The following is a 25,555-nucleotide window of genomic DNA, read 5'->3' as shown; positions in this document are numbered from 1 at the left end:
TTTGGCTGGGTGGCTAATAACACATTTTTCTGTGGTGTGACAAACTCAGTTCACATAGCCTAATTAATTTTGACTTTACAGGGACTTTAATTAAGAACAAATCAAGAGGCTACTGGATTCATGTCTACCCCTTCAATTTAAGCTATATTGAACTCTTGACTTGTACAATACATTATTACTGCCATCTTCAGCTGTTTTCATTTTGCAAGCAAATTGAAGCAACACGTCGGCAAACTAGAGCAGTTTGTCAGCTAACAATCTATTCTATGATGCTAATGTTCATCACTATATGAAGCCCTGGGCAAATTAGGTTCGAAAAATTAAATGTTATAAAACATATCCACTGCTAACAGTTCATGTTGTACCCTTATGGCTCACTGGCAGCATTTTGTCTTCTTTTGCTGCATCTTCCCATTTATTAACCTTGCATTGTTATGGTTATACACAATGTAAAATTTGTAACTAATACACAGCTTGTACCATAGGTGTCAACACCACTGTAAAAAAAAATAGAATTTGTAAATAAAAACCTATATTATTAGAGTACATTTTACAAAAATAGTCAGTCTTTCTACTTAAAAATTTCACGTTGTTGCTTTCCATTTCTTTGTAATTATTTGTGAAATTTACTCACAATTAAAATACAAAAAAATTGTAGTAGCCTAGTACAATATTTACATTTACTGCTCTTTCATTCTAATGACTAATTTAATTATCAGTATAGGCCTATACTGTAAACAGCCAATCAATCTAAAAAAAAAGAAAACAAGTCATCTGTTCATTAACATTAGATTTAAGGCCTGTTTCTTTCCCTACCTGTCTGTCTCACCATATATTTCTCCCTCTGTCTCCCTATCTTTGTTTTTTTATTTCTGTCCCTCCCTTCTTGTCTGTTACTCCATTTCATCCACACCCACACTATCGGTCTCCCTTATGCATTGTTTGCTAAATAGAGCCAGACCATACCAGACCAGCCAGATCTTTGAGAATAAATAAACTACACTGGTTAGAGCTGAATGGATATAGACTGGAAAATAGTGGCAATTTATTTATTTATTTTAGTAGCCTGGTAAGGTTTAATTTATTTGAAAGAATTAGAAGGAATTAACGAGAGAGAAGTGAAGTTTATTTACAATAACAGCAAAGTTATGACCTCATTGCTGAGAAATATAATGTAGCTTTCAGTAGTGAAGCTGTTTTATTAAAAAAAATTCACAGGGCAGACGTTGAAAACCGGTTTCTATGCTCCTGGATGTTTCTGTGTGTGCGGAATTTAACTATAAAAGTTTCCACCTCAGTAAAAAAAAAAAAAAAGTTGTGAGTTTTAGTGCGAGCGCATAGGCTACAGGCACGTCTGCTTTATAATACGACATTAAAAGCTTTGTGGCCAAACATGTTGCTCAAGCCTTGTGGTGGTTTGAAATTCCAAGGGGAATCGGATGTATGTGTTTAGACGTAGGTCAGCAGATATCGGATATGTATCTGATTTAAAACCACATTTGGAAGTGGCTCAGAACGGATTTTGTTGTGCCAGTGTAAACGCAGCCTGGCGTAAAGGTACTGTCTCTTTCATTTGTTTAAAGTACTCAATTTTTCAAGCCAGGTGTTGAAATGTTAATGTTAAATTTAATGATAGATTAGATAAGGTTACTGTTCCTCTGAGCAGTTCACACATGGATTAAAACCAAAAACTTAAACCAGAGCTAATTTTCCCTAAACAAGCATTCATACAAACAGCCTTGAAGCAAGGCTTCATACTCCTGAAAACTGTGAGATTTTTTTGGCCACACAAATGACCTTTGACCTTCCAAACTCTACAGTCTATTTGTAGGTTTGCTCTTTATGAGGCCCATGAGCAATGAGCAATGAGTATATGAGCAATATAGCATTAGAAAGTTACAGATTCACTATAATCATAGTTATCTTCAAGTAAAAATTAAAGACTTAAGTTTGTTTCCTGAAATTTGCCATCTAAATAGAAGCCTAATTCACATTGCCTATGGTGTAGCAGAGCACCCAGTGATTCTGTGTCGCTGTGAAGTTCTCAGGGAGTTTAATCTCCCACATGCCTTGTTGTGATCAAATGCTGCTGTTGCCAGTGGAACAGCACATAATAAGGGAAAGGTCACAGCCATGGCAGCAAACACTCAACATTACTTAATTAACATTAATGCAATGGCTAAACATTTGTATATTTCCTCTTGATTTCAGTAATTATAATGCATGTAATATAACTGGCGATGAATACAGTTACAAAAACAAATAGACAGACACAATTTAATACAACACTATAGAAACCACATTTTAAAATGTATTTTCAATTTGACTGTCAAATATATTTGTGCTATAAATATTATATACAGTAAATGCACTATTATAATATTAGACGTGTGCTGGTATTCTGCAAGCTGAGAGTCGGTAATTATCACCATAATATACATTATATTATTACCGTTGACACTTCAAAATTCAGTAAATAATTCCATATAATACATTAACATATTTTGTTGACATTTCTCTGAATACACAGTATCGTAATTTCAATCAACGAGTCAAGATTCAGAATGCTCTAATCTAACGCAACCCTTTTGTCTGTCACAGCTGACTGAGGGCGAGAATGTAAACCGAACGGAAACAAGCAAGGAGGGATGTTTATGACTGTGTAGGGAAAATTTTTGATGAAAGTGTAATTTGATAAACTAATATGATGACTGTGATAAGAGGCCACAACAAATGTGAAGCATGGAAGATTGAGGAAACAAATACTTTAAATTAAGCAATATCCTGATGACTTTGAATTTCTGCTTTATCTAAAAATGTGTGTGTTAAAAGAATAGTTCACCCAAAAATTAAAATGATCCTATAATTTACTCACCCTCAAGCCATCCTAAGTGTATATGGCTTTCTTCTTTCAGCCAAATACAATCAGAGTTTTATTAAATAATATCCTGGATCTTTACAGCTTTGTAATGGCACAGAATCGTTTTTGACGCTCCAAAAAGTGCATCCATCCATCATAAAAGTAATACATATGAATCCAGTGGGTTAGAAAATGCCTTCTAAAGCTAAGCAATGGGTTTTTGTAAGAAAATATTTATATTTATAACTTTCTCGTGAACACAGACGTTGCCGGAAGCCAGTGATTTGTTTTTATAGAGTCGAGTTTCGGGGTAAGAGTGACCTCGGACCCGATATAAGAAAACTCTTCTCTTTTATTGAAATCCTCTGACATTTTTTCAAAACTTCTCATTTTAGACTTCTAATTTGTGACCAGTGTTTTGTTTTACTCTATCCTCTGCGCCTCGCCTCTCCTTTCTCACCTCCCAGATTCTCACCTGAGCTTGCGCTACGCCTACGTCCTACATCATGTCATACATCGGGTCAGAGGTCACCCTTCCGCCAGAACATGTAACGTGAACACTGACATTGCCGGAAGCCAGTGATTAGTGTTTATATATTTTAAATATTAATATTTCTTTCTTACAAAAACACATCGCATGCTTCAGAAGGCTTTTATTTGTCCTTGTACCTGACTGTGATGCATTCAATCCTTGCAAAGAAAGTTGTATCCATGTTAATGAATCAGAAATTTTATTATTTAATAATTCCTATTAAATGAGATTTAATCAAATGTAATCAATCATACCGCAGTGGAACAAGATTTTTTTGTTAAAACTATACTTAAATATAAAGTCTGCAGAAAAGACATCTGGCTACGAAAGAAGGAGCAAAAGCAGTTTCTCAATGTTTTTGTTTGTATTAAGATTTAACAATTTAACAACTATGGTGTGGTCCAGAACAATACGCGGCTGCATTCTCATTCAAAGCTGCGAAACCATCAGGGTGTCGCTGATACTCTTAATTTTATTGCTGCGGCAGGCAAGGCTGCTTTGCTCCATATAAGATGAAAAGAGGAAATTGGCTCTGTTCCTCTGTTAAATGCTTAAAAGGAATCTTACAATCTTGAAAGCTTACAATCTCTAGTTTTCATTTTTGGTGCCTGATTTTTAAAATACATTACAGAGGAGCCGTAATTTATCAATTTGCAACAAGAATATTTTCATACTCCTAAGCGTGTTCAGAGTCAGACCTTTATTTTGAAATAGTGATGAACATGAAAAATCATGAAAGAATGGTAGAAACCTCAGTTTGTTTTCATGCCAAGAGTTCAAAAGATAGCATCCATTCAATTGTTTTAGAAAAAAAGGTCTGAAAATGTTTTAAATATAAAGAAAAAAATAATAGATTCACCATTCGTGGCAGCGAGCTATGCACATACGTGATCTTTTTATGTTTCTTAGAGGTTGAATTCATTTCAAAATCTGCCAAACTTCCAATACTACTTCTGAATAGGATGTCTACTTCATACATTGTACAAACATTTTTAAAATAATGGTTCAGATCACTCAAACAACATATGGAAATGGAGGCGCCCTTTTAATGTCAAATAGTGAAAAAGTTTGGTACTGCGCCCAAACAAAATCTCACTGAAAGCTTATTTTTTGAGTTATCAACTTAAAATTTGAAACACAACTTGTTCAGATCTTTGCCTTTGATTTTTTTGCAGTTTTAGAGTCCACCAGGTTTTGAAAATATATATTTTATATAAAATATGAATAATAACATTTTTAACGTTGTACATTTTCATAAACTCAAACTTCTATAACTTTTTTTCTGTTTAACTGTCTTAATTTATTTCACTTCTACAAAAATCTGCCAAGTGTCTTCTTAAAAACAAAACCAATCTTACATCTATATTCCAAAGCATTCTTGAATTACAACCATTTAAATTCGGAATGTGCATTTTCATGTCTATTAAAAAAAGGGGGGCGCTTGATGGTCATGTTATGTTTCCTTATTCAATTTTTAAAGCTGATTATGATATAATAATATTATTTCTCATATATTATTTGATCATCTGCTTCTAAGAAATAAAAATAGATTTTATCATCTGACTGGATCTTCTCCTTGCATCACGTTATTCCTCTCTTGCCGATTGAAAGAGCTTGTTTAATCCACTCATAATTCCAGCTTCAAAAGTCCACTTGCTGTCACGCGACGGATGACAAATGTGACTTTGCCGTTTTGGGAAAAAACATGAGAAAGAAAGTGCAACGCGCGATATGGCGGAATAAGCCCTGCCTTCTGAATAAAAGAGCCAATCGTCAATTAGTAAAGTCATCGTGTCAAAAACGTAGGCCCTATCAGTCAATGACTTTGCAGGCAACGTTTGCACACAAAGGTTCCTCACAAAACTGATTTTTACTTCTGAGGCAGCGTAATAGAGCGAACTTCGGAATATTGTGAATATTTAATGACTACAATATGATTTCTAGCTAGAAATGACAAATGATAAAAAATTTACATTTACACTAATTGATGACCAGCCGCAACTTTCAGACGCCATCTTTATTTTTGCTATAGCCCAACTGTCACAGAATGGAAAGCATAGGATTGTTTATCAAAGGCAAAAATCGATCAGATGAATCATGGAAGAAAAGCTAACATTGCATTCGGACGTGTCTTGATTCCTTGGAATGCATCCTCCGAAGGCAGCATTTATCAGTTCTCTTACGAGAGGTTCTCTCGTACTGCGTACTGAAAGTACGCACCGGGTAAAGTCTCTTTGCTCGAGATATTGAAGCCAAAATTTATCCTTAAATTTGTATATATTGTAAATGCAGTGCAGCAGCAGTCAGACCTAGAGCGGGCTATCTAGCGCGCTCATTGGCTGCTCCGTGGCAACTGCTGCAGCCTACCACTGAGCCCCTGGCGTGACGTCACGCCCTCATGCGGCAAAGCCCGCCAAAATGGGAGTGGCTTAGCGTATATAAGGGGCAGTCAGGCTGCTAAACACTTGATTTTGATCTCTTCAGCGACGCTCTAGGCCCCGCTGACCTCTGAGAGAAGCCGCCGCCGTCGAATCCAGCGACCAGCCAGCTTAGGACAGCGCCTGAGGAAGCCGGCCGTCTTCAAGTGCCGAAACACAGCCTATCCAGATGGATAGTAGACGCTATTGCTGCGGCTTACGCGTCAAAAGACCTGCAATGCCCCTTGGGCGTTAGAGCTCACTCCACTAGAGGCATGGCCTCTTCGTGGGCTTGGTCCAGCGGGATTTCTATTCATGACATTTGTACGGCGGCAGGCTGGGCCTCCCCGTCTACATTTGTTAGGTTTTACAACCTAGAAGTCCCCGCCCTGCAGGCTAGACTTCTTTCAGTCTAAAAAAGTCCTAAACGACTTACTTGGTGAACTGCGCTACAAGGGTAGATGTGTTCAATATAAGACCGGCGGTGCCGTTCTGTATGTGTATCCCCTTATAAAGTGCTTATGTTACATGTGCGAGCCCACTCTGTTGGCCGCCTATTTCTCACTTATCTATGTCCCCTGGGGCGTCCCCCCCCTGGGATTCATGTAGTGACTGCTTAGCGCACACGGCGTTGACCAGGGGTTCCCGGTGCGTACTTTCAGTACGCAGTACGAGAGAACCTCTCGTAAGAGAACGTACTCTGTTACCTAACGTAACCTCGGTTCTCTCTAGAAGAGGGAACGAGTACTGCGTTCCCTGCCGTGTCGCGCAACGAGCTCATTTCGCTTCAAGCGATCAAAATCAAGTGTTTAGCAGCCTGACTGCCCCTTATATACGCTAAGCCACTCCCATTTTGGCGGGCTTTGCCGCGTGAGGGCGCGACGTCACGCCAGGGGCTCAGTGGTAGGCTGCAGCAGTTGCCGCGGAGCAGCCAATGAGCGCGCTAGATTGCCCGCTCTAGGTCTGACTGCTGCTGCACTGCGTTTACAATATATACAAATTTAAGGATAAATTTTGGCTTCAATATCTCGAGCAAAGAGACTTTACCCGGTGCGTATTTTCAGTATGCAGTACTCTTTCCCTCTTCTAGAGAGAACCGAGGTTACGTTAGGTAACCGAGTACGTTTTCAGACGCAACCAATGTTAAACAGACCTGGAACCCAAAGAAATAAATTGGGACCTGACCCAGACCAGGCCGAACATTGAAAATATGGAGCCGAAACCGTACGGGTTCTCGGGTCTCGAGTCCGTGAAGACCTCTTAATTGAGTGTGAGTGAATTATGGGATCATTTCTGGGTGAACTATTCCTTTAAGTAATTTTTTGCTATGTAAGAGTGAAATGTGTAATCAGCAGGTTACTGTCACAGAATAAACCCTATACAAGATGCAACAATAATACATTAATATTAATACTGAACTGAAGTTTTCTGATAGGCTATCTTTTGGGTGTTCAGTGCAATCAATAAATGAAAAGATGCCGGCAATGAATATATCTGACTAAATGCAGATTGACAATTTAGAATCATAGAGAACCATGTAAAAAAAAATGCCATTTGGTTTTTAATCATTGTGCTTAATATGAAGATTTTTTTTATTCCCCTACAATAGACTTCATTTGTAATCAATTTATGTTCTGTCAAATAAAAGCAAATATATATTATAACCTATATTCTACAAATCATGGTGATTTAGATTAATTCATTTAGTTTCTTAAATTATTAAATTATTCGCCATTCATCATATGACTGCATTGCATGCTATGATATTGATACATTATGCAATATGAGTTAATATTATATATGTATAGAGAGAGAAGGATGGATGTCTCTGCCTGAAATAATGAATAAAGCTTTTTTTGAATAGCTATCTATCTTTTTGCTTTAAAATGTAAAAAGGTTTTGTTATGGAAATTTTCAGTATTACTTGTGTTTCAGTGATTTCTAATGGAGGCCCATCTGTTTTCTCACTTGTAGTGAGAGGGGCTTTTGTGTGATAATTTACTGTGGAGGGGAGTCAGTGAGGGTAAGGGGAAGCACATGGTCAAAGGGTCATCTTGAGTGCATTTGTACTTTATAGCCTAAAGGTTAAGAGGGCATTTACCCCTCGTGAGCCAGTTAAAGAATAAGGAAGACAGACTGGTATCTGTCTCTCTCGGAGGGGAGGGAAATAAGTGAAGGCCATGGAGGGAATAAGATATAAAACAGACAGAGACTGCTTTTCCCTTATCGCTCCTCACTGACTCGCTTAGGTGTATTGGTGACGAGGATCGCTCTTGCAAGAGGAATAAATACTTTATAACTTTTTATGAAGATTCTAAGTGTCCCTTATTCAGTGATGATGTTTGTATGAAGTTTTGCCACAACAACTTGGTGTCAGAAGTGGGATTCCTTGGACGTGATTCCGGGACTGACGGACGGGCGGCGGCTGATCACCTTGGTACTGAAAAGTTCCAACCCTACCTCGAGAAAAGAATTGAGAGACGAGGGACCGTTTCCGCCGTTAGGACCGGATCCGGCCACTGGAATCAAAGAACTCAGGTGGCTCCAAACAGCATCTCTGGGTAAGGTATAATTCAATTAGTTTAATTGGGGGAAGAGTGAAACTGAACCATATTGGCTGAGGGCTGTTTGTTTTGTGGTACGGAATCTGAAATTAATTGAGATCTACGTACAGATCAAGATATTTCAAACAGATACGAGGAAAATAATCTGAAATTAATTGAGGTCTGTGACAGAACAAGATATTTCAAGCAGATAAATAATCTGGAATTAATTGAGAACTGTGACAGACCAAGACATTTCATACAGATAGGTACCTGAAAATTAATTGTTCCATCACGGAGCGAATTATTTTCGGGTGCTGAGGCTAATTAGGGGGAGCCAGGAAAGTCGTAACAGATTTTTTTTGGTAAACCGTAATTAGGAGGACACTAATAGTGACACTAATAGTGTAACCCGTCCGACTGGGTTAAAAGAAAGGTCGGATTTGTCAGAGACGTCTGACAAATAAAGAGAACGCGCGCAGAGAGAAATCCACAGAGAGAACAGAGAGCAGCCAATATGGGAATGTCTCAGAGCAAGATTATGAAATATGATACACCGGTGTACTACCAAATGAGAAAACATTATGGTCAGAAATGCATGCAAGATATTGAGAAATTAATCAAGCATCATGATTTTCCCGAAGAGGGAACATTGAGCCTCACAAGGCTGAAAGTGGTGAGAGACTCAGTGGAAAAGAGTAGTGAGAAACAACCGGGTTGTTGTTGTAAATGTGTTAGGCATGTATGCAAAAAATGTGAAAACACAGTAGATTGCTGGCTTGAAGAAGCAGATAAAAGACAAAGAAGACAAATGCAAAAAGAATTAGCAGGAAGGAAGAATGAAAAGTGTGAGAGTCTGCCTGTATGTGTGTTTGCACCGCAAGAACCGACTAACCCAGAGTATGTTTGTGTTTCTCCACATGGAATTGCGGTGAGACCGGCACCGCCGGAGTACAAAACACACTACCCAGGAGCCGGATTGACTGCACTGAAGTTCGACCCCGACCTTGACTGTTCTCCATCGAGACCCATCCAGCCGCGAGCACCAGCCGGACCGCAACTCGATGCACAAGGAGAAGAGAGAGAGAGACAAGCACAAGCCGCGCTGGCAGCGCGTGAAGCGCGTGAAGCGCAGGAAGCGGAAGAGGAGCGAAAGGACAGAGAAGCAAGAGCTGCAGCGCAAGAAGCACAGCGAGAGCAGGAGGCGATAGAAGCCGCACGAGCAGAAGCACAACGACAGCAAGAAGCGGTGGTGGCACTGGCAATCCAACAGCTAGCGGTGCAAACGGCACAAGCAGTGCACAAAGACCTTGCAGCGCAACAAGCGGCCAGGCGCGTGGCCCAGGGCGAGGAGGACGAAATCACGGAGATCACGGACGAACAGAGAGGAGCCAAGCCGAAGAAGGTCGTCACAAGATCACAGGTCAGAGATGAAACAGTTAACATCACAGCCCCGATGGTGGAAGTGGCGGGACCGGACGGCTCGGTGATGGTCTACAGACCGTGGACTGTGACAGACATGAAAGAAGCGATGGCTCATCTGCCGAGCCCGGACGACGCAGGTGACAGATTTTCAAGCGAACTAGTCACTTTCTGTCAGGAGTTCAGCCCCACCACACAAGAACTGAAACGACTGTTAGCCGTAAAACTGGGGGCCACGAACTGGCACAAAGTGAGTTGCCACATGCCACCAACCGAACAACGAAGAGTGCATGGAGAATGGATGCATGAAACCAACGCACTGTATCGAGGTACAGTGAAGAAACTCGCAGAAGAAATAAAAAAGGCGTTCCCAGCACGAGTGGACACAGAAAAGATCAACAGCTGTCGCCAGGTGAGAGAAGAGTCCGTTCGTGACTATTATGCCAGACTTTTTGATGCATTTCAGAAACACAGCGGTCTGGACGAGCCGGCGGACAGGGGAGTGCAGCCCAGCACGTGGGAGTGCCATCTGCAGAGCCGCTTCCTGGACGGACTGAGACCTGAAATCTCACAAGCGGTGAAAGCAAGCTACATCGAGTGGCAGAACGGGCGACTTACGACCGCTTTAGCGCACGCTGTGCACGCCGAAGAACAGCTGCTGACAAAGAGGGACAAAGCTGTGAAATTGAAGGCGGACAGAGAGTTGCAGCTGGCCGCTGTACAGATCAAAGCTAGCACGAGTGCACCACCAGCGAGACAAAACTGGGCCAACAAGAAGAAGAAAGGCTATCAAGGAAAGTGGAAATGTGGACTTTGCGAGAGCAATGAACATGACTTTTTCAAATGCTCAAAGTGCCGAGTGTGCAAGGAAGAGGGACATTGGGCTAAGGATTGCCCGGAGGCGATGAAGGCGGATTGACTGGAGAGGAACGGAGAACAGGAGAGGGGAGGGCGAGCGACAGGCATTCAACCGGCTGCGAGAAAGGGAAGTGAAATTTTTTTAACACACACACACAACACGCACAAATACACTGATTCACATAATGCTCTTTGCAATGAAGACACTGCTTGCAAACCTTTATGTGTGACTGATGAAAATTTGAATAATGCTGTGTCTGCTGAATGTTTGAGAATGTACAAAGGTGCAGGGTTTTTAAGACTACCGAGATATCCCATGTTAGTTGATGGTACAATGGTAGATTTTCTTGTGGATTCGGGAGCAGCCCGATCCACAATAAGGCCATATGACTTGCCATGCAAACCCAGATTGACAGATGTAGTGTTTGAAAGCACGTCAGCGTCAGGGCATGATATTTCAGACAATTTCACTGTGCCATTAGAATGCGAGACGGAGAGGGGCAGAACATTGAAACATGCGTTTTTGTGTTCTGCATCCTGTCCAGCTCCATTATTAGCAAGAGATCTGATGTGTGAGTTAAATTTGAAACTCACTGCTGGCCCGATGGGTATTGTAATTGAGGAAGAACAGCAGATGTGTTGTGCAAAATTTGAGCCACAGTGGGCTTACGAGTGGCAGATTAAAGATTCTGATTGGGCACAAATGATTTTGAAATTGGCAAAGGATCGCACAGTATCAGATAACAGAGAAATTATGATGCCTGACAAATTGCATTGCACGTCACATGTTGTTATTGAGCGTGAACCACAGTTTGAGGAAGAGTGGTTTAACGGGACAGATAATGAGAAAATGCGGTTTGATAAACTTTTTTGGAGTGAGAATGTGTGTGCGCTCTCAGCTTGCCTGTCAGAAAAACAAATGCAGCTGTATTTGATAGCAGGAGTGTCTGCGCCACACTTGTCAGTGACCAAGGGCAGAGCGCAGAAATGGGAGGAGTTGGGCCCTTTTGTGAGAAAATGCATGACAGCCAGAGATTGGGCTGAAAGGGGAGACGGGGTGAAACACAGTGAAAGTGCAGGGGCATCTATGCTAAGCTGTGATTTTGAGGTTGATGTACAGAGAACTGTGACTGCTATTGAAAAGAATGTAATGGAGAAACATGATCACGGAGCTATTTCTGCCACAGACATTCATCCTGTTCTGGCAGAAATACCTTCAACTTTGTGGGCAAAACACAAATATGATGTTGGTTTGATTAAAGGTTGTGAACCAGTGGTAATCACTCCAAAGTCTGATTACAGGCCGTGTCAACAACAATATCCCCTGAAAAAGGAAGCTTTGTTGGGGATCCGGCCAGTTTTTGAATCTCTTTTAAAAGAGAAAGTCATCATCCCGTGTCATGATTCTCCAGTACGAACACCTATTTTCCCAGTAAAAAAGGCAACAGCTAATAAGAATGACACCGTTCAGTGGCGCTTCGTGCAAGATCTCATTTCGGTTAATTCAGCCGTTATTGCGAGAGCTGCGCGCGTACCGAACCCGTACACCATTTTGTCACAAATTCCGAAAGATGCAATGTATTTCACTGTGGTTGATTTGGCCAACGCTTTCTTTAGCGTTCCAGTGGATAAGGATAGTCAGTTCTGGTTTGCGTTTGATTTTGACAACAAAGGGTACACTTTTACTCGTTTGTGTCAGGGGTACTGCGAGTCTCCGACGATTTACAATGAAGCGCTCAGACGGAGTCTCGAACCGTTAATTTTATCGAACGGAACGGCCTTGGTTCAATATGTCGACGACATACTCGTCTGTTCGAGAGATAAGGCTACCTGTGTGGCTGACAGTGTGACTCTCCTGAAACATTTGGAAAGGGAGGGGCACAAAGTCAGCCTGACAAAGCTGCAGTTTGTGAAGCAGGAAATAACCTTTTTGGGTCACACAATCACACCAAACAGTAAAGCTCTCTCTAAGAAACGAGTTACAGCGATTGCAGATGTACCAAGACCCATAACAAAGAAACAATTGTTATCATTCTTGGGAATGTGTGCATATTGTCGAACGTTTATTCCAAATTATGCACTGCTTGAAAAGCCCTTGAGAGCCCTCACAGCAGGGAAAGGCTTGAGATCATGTGACAAGATTGATTGGCCCACAGAGGCACAGGAAGCTTTTGAAACCTTGAAGCTGCAACTGACTCAGGCTCCATCGTTGGGCCTGCCAGCAGTGGACAAGCCATTCACACAAATGGTAGACGAGAAAAAAGGTTTTATGAGTTCAGTGCTCTTGCAAACCCATGGTGACAGACTGAGACCAGTAGCGTATTTTTCAACGAAGCTTGATGCGGTCGCAGCAGGTCTGCCACTCTGCCTGAGGGCTGTGGCGGCTGCTGAGCTGGCTGTGCTGGCTTCGAGGGAATTTGTGGGGTATTCTGATTTGACTTTGATGGTCCCACACGCAGTCTCCATGATTTTGCAGGAGCAGAGAACATCGCATTTGTCTACGGCCAGATGGCTGAGGTATCACACGATTTTGCTTGACATGCCGAACATAACTGTGAAAAGATGCACAACTTTGAACCCTGCCACACTTCTGCCAACAGAAGATGATGGAGAGGAGCATCATTGTTGTCTATCAGCATTGGAACAGGTGTGTACACCACGTCCAGACCTGGTGGACACACCTTTGGAGAATTGTGACAATGTCCTCTTTGTGGATGGATCAGCTTCGAAAGATCCACAAACAGGTTTGAATAAGGTTGGTTTCGCGGTTACTACTGAATTTGACGTGTTGAAATCTGGCAAATTGCCATCGAATTATTCGGCTCAGGCAGCTGAATTGGTTGCTCTGACAGAAGCGTGTAAATTAATGACTGACAAATGTGTGACGATTTACACAGACTCGCGTTACGCATTCGGGATTACGCATGACTTTGGGGCAATTTGGGCCCACAGGAATTTTTTGAAATCGGATGGACATCCGATATTGAACGCATCACTTGTGGCTGAGCTTTTGGATGCCATTCTTTTGCCAGACAAGGTTGCAATCTGTAAATGCGCAGCGCACTCTAACGATAAAAGCTTTATCTCCACAGGAAACGCGAGAGCCGACGCGGCGGCGAAGGCCGCGGCAACGAAGGAGACAAAAGAAACGTCTTGTGCTTTGGTATCTGTGACTAACCCTGACATTTCTCTTTGTTTAGAAAGTATGCAGACTTTCTCCACAGGAGCAGAAAAACAGAAATGGAGGTCGTCTGGCTGCGGCCTCCAGGGGGGTGTGTGGATGAGTGATGATGGCATTCCTTGTTTACCCAAGCACTTCTTTCAGCATTACGCTAAGTTGACACATGGGCGTGACCACGTGTCGAAGGGAATGATGGTAATGCAGATGAAAGATTTATGGTTCACTAAGGGGTTTACAGTGGTTGCTGAAAATTTTTGCAAAAGATGTGTCATTTGCAACACACACAATGTGGCAAGAGGCATAAAAACACCCTTAGCATCTCAACCAGCGCCAGCAGGTCCGTTTGAATATCTAATGATGGATTTCATCGAGTTAACCCCGTGTGGGAGACTGAAACACTGTCTGGTGATGGTTGACATGTGGTCAAAATGGGTTGAGGTCTTCCCAACCTCGCAACAAGATTCGGCAGCAGTGGCAAAGGCCCTGTTAACCGAGATTGTTCCGAGATGGGGAATTCCAAGAAAAATCAGCTCTGACAATGGCAGACATTTTGTAAATGCTGCAATAAAGCAGGTAGGAGAGTTCTTGGGCATTGATATGAGAACGCACTGCAGTTACGCGCCCTCATCAGGAGGAGCAGTAGAGAGATCGAACCAAACAATCAAGAACAAATTGGCAAAATGTTGCGAAGAGACAGGTCTGTCTTGGGTTAAGGCCCTACCAATTGTACTGATGTACATGAGGATGAGAAAAAGAGTGAAAACAAACTTGAGCCCATTTGAAATTTTGTTTGGCAGACCACCATTCATGGGAATAGAGGGGGGTAAGCAAAGACTGCCATCAACGGATGTGTGTGAGAGTGACATGTTGAATTACTGCAAAGGAATGTCGTGTCTGTTATCAAACATTTCTGTGCAGGTGAAAGCTACCCAGGGGAGAGTCGCTGTGACGTTCTTACACGACGTCAGGCCTGGCGATTTCGTGGTGATTCGTGATCACAGGAGAAAGAGCTGGAAGGCGAAAAGGTGGCTTGGACCTTTCCAGGTGCTTCTGGTGACGCACACGGCGGTGAAGGTCGCGGAGAGGGCCACGTGGGTCCACGCAAACCATTGCAGGAAGGTGCCGCCCATTGCGGAGGCGGAGCAGTCGCAGGGGGAGGGTCAACCAGACCATTGCAGGAAGGTGCCGCCCATTGCGGAGGCGGAGCAATCGCAGGAGGAGGGTCAACGCCAATGACGGTCAAGATCCAGCTTTGAACAGCAAGTACCATTATCTGCACAAAAGCAAGGCCATGCAAAAGACACAACAGAGCCTGAAGACAGAGAAAAACAATTGTGTGGCGTGAAAAGGTACAGACTGAAAAACAAACAAGATTAAAGATTCTTAGCGCCAGACTGCAAACGAAATCCGGCTGAAAACCGGTGACAACAGAACAGATAAGACTTTTGGTGCTTTAAAGACTGTATTTCTCTAACACTTTCTGGTCATACAGCTGAACTTTTGATCAGAGTGACTGAGAACATGGAGCGTACGAGACCGTGGCATCCATTCAGAGTGCCAGGAATGTGTGGCCTGTTTAAGACCACATTCATAATGACTGCGTTATCAGTGACAATTTGCTTGCTAATAATGCACTTCACAGAAGGTTTGAAAGTGTTATCAACAGGAGATCAAACCAACAGGACTGCAACAACAGAGAGGAACAACGCAACTCGACAACGTGCTAGGAGAGATGCCTTCGAAGCGGTGGAACCAGCGAGGGGTCTCGAGAGGAGCACGGTGACAGTTCATGAGGGATCAAATGTGAGTTTCAGTTGCAACCCCTATCAAAAGAACTGTCCAGGCTGTGAGGGACGCAGCGAGGAGTACGCAGGCTTCTATTTCTGCGAACACCCATGTAAGTGGGGCGACGTGAAAGCGTACGCAGCCAACTTCAAGTGGGGCAAAGACAAAAGATTCCAGGTATTTGCAAAACACAGACTAAGCAATAACAGGTACGGGATGACGGTCGAGCTAACACAAGTAAGACTGTCAGACCAAGGCAAGTACTATTGTGGACTAGATTTAGAGGGAACGGACTGGTATGAAGAAATTGACATTATTGTAAATGAGGCAGTCCCAACTTTAAAACCTTTTGTTAAACCTGAGATCGAACGAGAAACAAGGGACGAGCTGGCATGGATGGAGAACGGAGACATGGGAAAGGGTCAAGGAAATCCTGAAGTGCAGAAAGCCATGATGAAATGTCAAGGTAACAAGGCCTGTGCTCTGGCTATGCTGCAGAAAGAGGAATTAGAGATAACGACGAGCTGCTGGCTTTGTTTGCAAATGTCACACGCGTGGAAGGCTGTCCCACTGACTGTAGCAACAGCTAATGTAACAAAGTGTCTGATTCCACAGCAAATGACTGATGTGCTTTTAGCAGCAGCTGAGCTGGAGAAAGGAGAGACACCAACGAAACAACCTGAGGACAGCTGTGACAACATTCGACGGTATAACAACACTGATATAGCAATTCCACCACTTAGAGTAACACATGAGAAAGGTGATGTGTGCGTTTGTTCAGATGCACAGAGACTTTTCACAACAGGATGGTCTGACTGCAGGGTCAGAATCAACATGAAAGGCGGGACAGTGAACAATTGCACAGCGACACTCAACGGCAAAGAAATTAGTTTCACATGTCCATTTGGTAAACTGTATGAGACTTCACCAGCAGCAGTGTGGGTTTGTGGGAACAGAGCATTTCACAGGATGCCTGAACACGGGTGGTCAGGGTGCTGTTATCCAGCTTTGATAAATGTGGGAACATCTGTGTATTTGCCAAACAAAACGCCGAGGGTAAGAGAGAAAAGAAGTGTTAAGATTTTGCCTGGGGTTTTGCCAAGCCATTATTCGGGGTACACATTATCTGATCCATGGACGACACCTGGGGCAAATGTTGGGTGGTCTATTTTCCTAGGGGTGGGAACGACAGTAACGATAAACAAGGTAAATGGGTTAGCGTGGTCTGTACTAGCAATAGCAAATGCTACTGAAAATGCTATAAACATGATAAATGATGAGATGAGACATTTAAGAGAGGCAGTGATCCAGAATCGTTTAGCCTTAGATTTGATTACAGCAGAACGAGGAGGAGTTTGTAAAATGCTAGGTGTGTCTTGTTGTTTCAATATTCCAGATTACAGTGACAACATAACAGATGTAATTGAGCACATGAGAAGGGCAGTGCAGGAGCCTGAGCCAGTGAATGAAAACTGGCTGACCTGGATAATGCATCTGGGGGATGGTTGGGGATTTTGGTTGATTCAAACTGTGTTGCCAATTTTAGTTATAATACTACTGATTTTGTTATGCATACCATGTTTTATACAAGGGGTGACCATGTTAGTGCGAAAACTGGTTAAAGTGGGAATGTCTGTTCAATTGGTGAAAATGACAGTCTATCCAAACGATGATGATATTGATGAACACCAGTATGATGACACCAGTAGCGGAAGTTACAGTGAAACGTGTTAATTGAGTTAAAATGTTTTTTCCCTGGTCTGAGAACGGGTGATATGCCATGAGAGGGCGGAAAAGGACAGGGTTTGAAACTGAGGTTTTATTACAATTTTATGATTTGAATTTGAATGTTTGTTTTTTCCTACTGTGCTATAATCTTTTTCCTTACTAGTGTGACTGCGGTAGTGAGCCCGGCATTAGTAAACCTATTTACATGCTTGCTAAAATATTATGGGGACTTTCCCCCACAAAAACAGCCTTGTGCTTTTTTCATTCTAAACTTTTTCATCACAGGTTCAAGGAGGGGGTGATTTTTATGATGTAATGACTTGAACTTGCATTATTATTATTGCATTTATTATTTACCATTATTATTTTAATACTATTATTACAGTGTTTGATTAATCAAGTTATCAGTGTATGATAAACAGAGAGGAATGTTATGGAAATTTTCAGTATTACTTGTGTTTCAGTGATTTCTAATGGAGGCCCATCTGTTTTCTCACTTGTAGTGAGAGGGGCTTTTGTGTGATAATTTACTGTGGAGGGGAGTCAGTGAGGGTAAGGGGAAGCACATGGTCAAAGGGTCATCTTGAGTGCATTTGTACTTTATAGCCTAAAGGTTAAGAGGGCATTTACCCCTCGTGAGCCAGTTAAAGAATAAGGAAGACAGACTGGTATCTGTCTCTCTCGGAGGGGAGGGAAATAAGTGAAGGCCATGGAGGGAATAAGATATAAAACAGACAGAGACTGCTTTTCCCTTATCGCTCCTCACTGACTCGCTTAGGTGTATTGGTGACGAGGATCGCTCTTGCAAGAGGAATAAATACTTTATAACTTTTTATGAAGATTCTAAGTGTCCCTTATTCAGTGATGATGTTTGTATGAAGTTTTGCCACAACAGTTTACTTGCATCATAATCATTTGAATGTAAGAGATAAGCGTTCAGACAAAAAAAATAAAACTATCAATTATTTACTAATGTGAAATGTGATACGAAACTTTACTGAAACAAAGTAAACAATTCACTTCTAAAGTCCATCGTTTAGACCTTTCAAGATTTTTGAAATATTGAACCATTTTCCAAAATATGAGAATCATCTTCTTGTTTTGCTTCAAATTCCTGTAATGATGTAATACTCTTTTACTAATCAGAAGTCTGTGGGGAAACCGTTATCTGACAGTGCAAAGATTAGAGAGGTTTTTACTTACAAAAATGTATTGCTAACTTGACAGAAACGAAGACTTAATTTCGGTCTAGGCTGCCAGCAAACCGTAACGAACTTTTTTCAGGTCTTTTAAAGTTCACTTTCCAAATAGAATAGACACACACAGGCTGAAACTGATATACTCACTTGTTAGAAAGGAATATCCAGAAGGCCACGCTGCAGAAGGAGCACAGAAGGATAACAGGAAGGATCCAGAGCACAAGAGTCTTCATAACGTGCATCCACTCTCACGTACGAGCGCACACATAGCCGCTGACACGCATGTGTTCTCGCAAACTCTCTTTCAAAAGCAGATGCTGCCGCTGCCAACAACTTCCTCTCTCGCTCTGCTGTCCTCTCCTTATTTTATTCCTGTGCTTGTTTCTTGACAACTGCACCCTTTTCTTTACTCTCTCTCTCTTTCTCTCAGACTGTTAATCTCTTCACTCTCCCTCCCTCCTCTAAATGTAACTGCCCCTTTATCTCTTTTTCACTCTTTTTCTAGTCTTTTCTCTTCTGACCAGGCCTGGGTTTTTATCACTGCTCTGCTACTTTTCCCTTAATCCATCAGCCCACTTTCTTCTCATATGTCTTCTTGGCTCACACAAGAACAAATTCCTCCGCTCCTCTCTTGTCCCTATGTTCTGTGTTGAGGCATCTTTCCCTTTTTACCCCATACATCTCCACCTCATCCTGTATACTTCCTTGTCTTAGAATCAGACTTTCCTTCCGTCCGCTTCCCTGGAAATCTGTTGCTTCTCCGCATTCTCAAGCCCTCCCCCTCTCTCCCTCTCCCTGGGCACAACTTGCTTGCCCTCCCTCCCTATCTCACTCAAACACACACACACTTACTCTCTCTCTCTCTCTCTCTCTCTCTCTCTCTCTCTCTCTCTCTCTCTCTCTCTCTCTCTCTCTCTCTCTCTCTCTCTCTCTCTCTCTCTCTCTCTCTCTCTCTCTCTCTCATCTCTCTCTCTCTCTCTCTCTCTCTCATCTCTCTCTCTCTCTCTCTCCCTCTCCCTGGGCACAACTTGCTTGCCCCTCCCTCCCTATCTCACTCAAACACACACTCTCTCTCTCTCTCCCTCTCTCTCTCTCTCTCTCTCTCCCTCTCTCCCAGGGTAATATGAGTGTCGAGTACAGAATTAGCCCATGGCAGCACCTCATATGACTGGGAGGAAGGGTTATGTGTGCTAGAGAAGGGTTTTTCCCATTCATTTCAGTAGCCAATGATGGTCAAAGAATGCAAAAGGCAGCAGCCAATCAAATGCTCATCTGATGTGACCCCCCTCAGCCACCCCAGTTTCTCCTGGTAGTTTGAGAAAGGGAACATGCAGTAGTTGTGAGTGTATACATGTGCTGTTTTCTAGGTGAAACTGTATAAATAACACATAAAGGGATAGACCACCCATACATGAAACTCTTAATTTACTCACCTCATTCCAAACATGTAGATATAATATAATTTGAAAATAACATTGAATATAAACCAGAATATAATTTGGAGAACTTTTTTTTCCCCATACAGTGAAAGTCAATGGGGTCCAAAACAACACTGGACCTCTTTGACTTTGACTATTATAAGATCAACAACAAAAAAAACAAAAAATCATACAGGTTTGGAATGACATGAGAGTAAATGATGACACTGAATTAATTCATTTTTTTAAATACTTGGATCAGTGTCCATACACACAAAACCATGTGCAAGGACCTTAGGGTATAGGCTATGGATGTCGTAAATATCTGAAAATATAGATAGCTAAATGTCTTAGTGAAGAATCGAGAATAAATATAAATAAACTTCTGTATGAGCCACAGTGTCTTTCCTTCCATCACTCTAGTCTTCAGTTGTATGCATGTGCTGAATAAAATCTCATGAGACACTACTGCTCTTCTTGATCTTCATGTGATCCTGACTGATGATAATATGTTAACGAAAAACCATTCAGTAAAAACATTGTACTGCACCATATTTTACTGAAGTTGAGTTGTTGACATTTTAAACAGTGTAATATACTTAACTAAATCTAAAATACATGCTGTCTTGATTATAAACATTGTTTTTATTATAATATATTTAAAATACATGCCACACTGCTACATCATTTAAGTACATTTAAATCTTAATGTTAATCTTAACTATCTTTCAACTGCCTCAGTTTACTGTTTACCACATTCAGACTTCTTTCAAACAGTTACTGATTTATAGTCTGGTAAAATGCCAACTGTTGCATCACAATACAAATATTATGCAATCCTCATTGTGATTCCAAACGATGTTCCTATTATGTGAAACATCACTAAATATTTGATGTGCTTTGAATTTAGCTTGACGACACCTATGATAGTCTTTCCAAGCTGTTTGCTACTGATGTGATCTTGATCTTGTTTAGAGTATGGTGGCAAGCAAGATGGGTCTGAGAGCCATGAGAATGGCAATAATAACCAACTGCAGAAGCGCAGAGCTACACGTCACAGCAATCTGAGGATGTTTGTGGTGTTGGGCATTAGAGCTTATAGTTATAGTGAAGAGGTCACTGGTTGAGGGGGGATACGCAATCGTCAGCACCGCATAACTTCTGGTCTGAGCCTGCTGGCCTGGTATGGCAAGCTAAATTGAATCTAGAACTGGTTTGACTATCCATAAATACATTTTAGATGGTCACAATTGTATTTCGACTAGTCTCAGTTATATTTTGAGATATCAGCAATTATAACTGCTGTAGTGAGAAATTTAATTTGAGATATCTCTAAACACGTTTTTGACTAGTATTCTATTTAATATATTTGTAACGACGTCATATCTATCACTCATAAAGGTAATTAGAGATATCTCTATGATACAATTTCTACTTGAATTTATCTTCAAATATATCTAAAAAAATTCGATATCTGACAGTAATGCCAATTGAAGATATCTTAAATTTGAATTATGAATATAGTCAAACACCATTTAGAGTTATCTTGAATTATGGTTTTTACTTGTGGTAATTCAATTAGAGATATCTCAAATTTAATGATCACTAGTATTTGTAATTTGAGAAATCTCTAATTAGAATTATGCCTGGTACAAAATCAATTCTAGAATTTTTTTAAGTACAATTTCTAGTCAAAAGGGAAATATTTTCAAATAGAAGTCAATGGGAGAATATCAAAATAACATTTTAGATATCTTCAATGCATATTATGAATAGTCATAATTACGTTGTGTACACTCTAAAAGAAATATGGTTCTCTAAAGGTTCTTTACACGTAGTAACAGTTCTATTTACAAAATGTTTTTTTAAAAATGTAAAAACCCAAATAGAGGCAATAAGATAAGACCAGGCAGACAGAGGGCTAAAAAAAAACAATATTAATAAATAATTTATAAAAAAAATAATAGTAGGCTAATAATGGTAATATTAATATATGAAGATACTAATATAGCCTACTAATATTAATGAAAATAAATATTGTTGAAAAGGTTATTTATAACACCATTAAGGTTCTATATATAGCACTTTCAAAGCATGGTTCTTTGTGGAACCTTCTAAAAGGGTTCTATTATAGCACCAAAAGGGTTCTGCTATTGTTAGCCGAAGATCCCTAATTTGGTAGCTACTGTTGCACACCAGGTCTCAAGTCCCACAGAAGAGCTGAGCATTCCCCGGAAAGAATAAGGATGAAGAAGATCCGAGATGTAAGTAGGAGCAAGTCCATGCACTGCTTTAAACACAAATAATAAAATCTTAAAATCAACTATGTATTGAACAGGTAAGGTAAGTGATGCTAACACAGGTGTGATATGCTCCCTCTTTTTTTGTCCCAGAAAAAAACGAGCTGCGCCGTTCTGTACCAGTTGTAGATAGAAGAGTGAGGACTGGATTAATTCCAGCATAAAGAGAGTTACAGTTATAGCCTGGTTGAGATGAATGCATGAATAACAGTCTCCAAATCATTAAAAGTAAGAACGTTTTTTAGGCACCTTAAGCGGCAGAAAACTGGCTCTGACTACAATATGCATTTGTTTGTCAAATTTTAATTCAGGAATCGAAATTAATCGAATCGAATGTTTTCTTGAAGGGGACCCAGGGCAGTGCTTGAATTATCTAAAAGGGGTGGGGGGGCCAAAAAAATAAGTAGAGGAAAAGGAAATTTTCATAGAGATATTTTTTCCCATCCAGCCTTTAATGACCTTTACCATGCTAACAAGGACACTGAATCTGTACCTGATTTTAGAGGAAAGTAGAGCTGGATATCATCTGATGGTACAAAACCTTATGATACCTCAAATATGGAGAAAAGAGCATATATAGAGAAAAATATAGCTGCAAGCAGCAATCACCGGGGCCAAGCGCAAGCAAGACGACAAGACATGCCAAAGTGGCTGGGAGTGTGAGACCCACTGCAGCAAGGAGCAATTAAAGACATTTGAAGATGAATTTTGGCAAAATGGTTGAAAAATCACATACAATAACTAAAAATATGATTATCACTTTCGACCAATAGGTGGCGCAGTTACGAAACTGATGTGATGTGGTCAGAGTGAAGTGACAATGACACATACAAAGTTTGGTGTCAATATGTCAAGGCATTGCAGATATAAAGCCTGAATAGTCCATTTTGGCATCATGCCTCAACTTTGCCACTGCGGTATACGAAAACGGTTTTGTCTATCGACACGAAATCCATAACTTTTACTCGGCACAGTCTGGAGATGACACGATCCGATTTTGGTGAAAATCGGACGTTCGGTCTAGGAGGAGTTCGAAAAAGTAGGTTTTAAAAGAAAATAAAGATGGCGGACAGGAACTTTGATTGACTATGGCAAAATTGGTATCTATGTTTTCAGCATAACCCAAGGAATCTATTGAGATCAGTGTCATTACTATAGGCAAATTTATTCAAAAGTTATTAGCATTTTTGGAAATTTCATTATAACTTTTGACCAAAAGGTGGCGCTGTCTCATAAATTTTTGAGTACTTTTAGGGCGTTGTACTGATGACCCATACTGAGTTTCGTAACGATACGTTCATGCGTTCATAAAATACAGCATTTTAGCACATAATTCAAAATGGCCGACAGCCAAAATGGCCGATATGGGAAAATTGGATATCAGTCAACTCAGCACGACGCCCTGAATCTAACGAGACCACTTTTGTGATTTTTGGACAAACTGTTCAGAAGTTATAAGCAAAAACATAAATTCTTCATATCTCCGGACCAGTAGGTGGCGCTGCGCCGAAACGCAGCATGTAGCCTCAAGTCATGCTTGTGATGACATGTACCAAATTTGGTCTGAATCCGATAAAGCGTTGTGGAGATACGGCCTTACGTCTGTTTTCGCAAGCGCTACGTAAAATTTATTTGCGTGGTATTCGAGAACGGTAATTCGAATCAACTTGAATTCCATAACTTTTGGTCGACAAGGTCTGGAGATGATCTGGTTAATTTTTCGTGAAATTCGGAGCAACGGCCTAGGAGGAGTTCGAAAAAGTAGGTTTTTCGGAAAATTCTAAATGGCGGGAAAACTATTATGACGGAAAATGACGTCATATGGTGCAGTCGAATCGTCATGAGCTCAGGAATCAGAGGAAAAAAGAATTTTGTTTCTAGCCCTTGTGGTTCAAAAGTTATTAGCATAAACATGAGTGAAACTTTGGACAGCTGGTGGCGCTAGAGGGAATGAGTTGGAGACTCCAAATTTGCTATGGTGATAGTTCAGGCTGTCCTCTATCACTGTGCCAATTTGTATAAGTTTCCCGCAAACGGTTCTATAGGCTGCCATAGACGCCCAGTCGGAAGAAAAAAAGAAAAAAAAGAAGAAGAATAAGAACGGGAACAGATACAATAGGTGCCCGCACCTTCAGTGCTTGGCCCCTAATAAGATTGGGACCCCAAATGGAGCCCTGTGGTACCCTACAGGTGATGGGAATTAGGCTTGATGAAAATTCTCTAATTTCCATTGAAAACCTCCTACTGGCAGAATTCAACGAAAACAAATCTAATGTGGCATTACGGATACCAACTTCAAGATTTAACATGAATACCTTGATTAGCTGGATCAGGTGTGTTGAACTGGGGTTGGAGCTAAACTTTGCAGGACAGTTGCTCTCCAGTAGCAGCATTTGACACCCCTGATGTATAAGAATTAGTATTTTTAATTTTCCTTTTTTGTCATGAAATGCGAGAGGAAGCAAGATGCAGGTAAAAGATGTTTATTATAAATAAACAGAGAAGGTCAGGTCCACACAACACGACACACAGGGCAGGAAAGTGACGCAGGCACTGATGGTCTGATGGTCACGTCACTGTAAGAAGCACCTTCACAATGGAAATGATCAGCATCAGTTCTCCAGTGTCAGCAGAAATGATCTTGGTCAGACAAATATGACTCTTCCAGTAAACATCTATGACACTCTGTTACATGTTTAGTGTGGATTGTGGAGTCCTGTTGCATTTCCCAGCAAGAATATTTGTGTTTTTTGGTGTCAACAGTCAAAGAGGAAGCACAAGATCATGGACAATCCGTGAATAATTTGGAGAACTGAACAGCAATATGGTGTGAGACACTCATTATGTGGTGATATTGTTACTGCCTTTGCCTGAGTGAAAAGATTTGATTTTCTATCAAATTAACTGAACCGCTTCATACCATTTTTATTTTTATGAGTTATCATTCAAATATAGTATTTACACTCTACAATTGTTTCACAAATTTTATTCATCCATTTTTTTCTTTTTAGATAGGAATATTTGAGGTTTAAATACAGTTAAACCTCAATGAACAGCATTTGTGAAATCAGAAAAAAAACTAATTTAAACATAAGCAAAAATGCTTGTTATGTGGCACTTACAATGGACGTGAATAAGAAATAAGAAGTTTATGATTTTATAAAAACACTTACATTAACTCTTCTGTTTAAACTTCTATTATTTGTGCTTAAAAGCTCTAAGGATTTTCGGGTTTACGGCAATGAAGTTGAAAAACCTCTTTCTTACCGTAAATTTGGATGTACACTTCACATTAGATCAATAAATATCTAA

General features: G+C 40.9%; 2 protein-coding genes across 3 annotated transcripts in view; one reads left to right on the top strand and one right to left on the bottom strand.

The window, feature by feature from the left end:
• Positions 1-19,328, bottom strand: part of st8sia6 (ST8 alpha-N-acetyl-neuraminide alpha-2,8-sialyltransferase 6) — a 28,557-nt gene extending 9,229 nt beyond the window's left edge. Inside the window, exon 1 of one of the 2 annotated variants that reach the window (XM_079627977.1) lies at positions 18,673-19,328. In XM_079627977.1, coding sequence (XP_079484103.1) covers positions 18,673-18,767 — 95 coding nt within the window. In that variant the 5' untranslated portion in view covers positions 18,768-19,328. The remainder of the gene's footprint in view (positions 1-18,672) is intronic. The other variant, XM_079627978.1, reaches the window with a different exon arrangement.
• LOC307006721 (uncharacterized protein) lies at positions 8,768-16,179 on the top strand. The gene is made up of 2 exons (XM_079627964.1): positions 8,768-10,559; positions 16,019-16,179. The coding sequence occupies exons 1-2, from the start codon at positions 8,870-8,872 to the stop codon at positions 16,033-16,035; spliced, it is 1,707 nt and encodes a 568-aa protein (XP_079484090.1). The 5' UTR covers positions 8,768-8,869; the 3' UTR covers positions 16,036-16,179.
• Positions 19,329-25,555: the final 6,227 nt, after the last annotated feature.

This window comes from Phoxinus phoxinus (assembly GCF_949152265.1).
Source record: "Phoxinus phoxinus genome assembly, chromosome: 1".
Lineage (NCBI taxonomy): Eukaryota > Metazoa > Chordata > Actinopteri > Cypriniformes > Leuciscidae > Phoxinus > Phoxinus phoxinus.
Note: the sequence above shows the minus strand (reverse complement) of the source record. Positions and strands in the feature narration are given on the sequence as shown.

Coding starts and splice junctions, on each gene's coding strand:
- LOC307006721 (XM_079627964.1), top strand. CDS start 8,870: ATGGGAATGTCTCAGAGCAAGATTATGAAATATGATACACCGGTGTAC.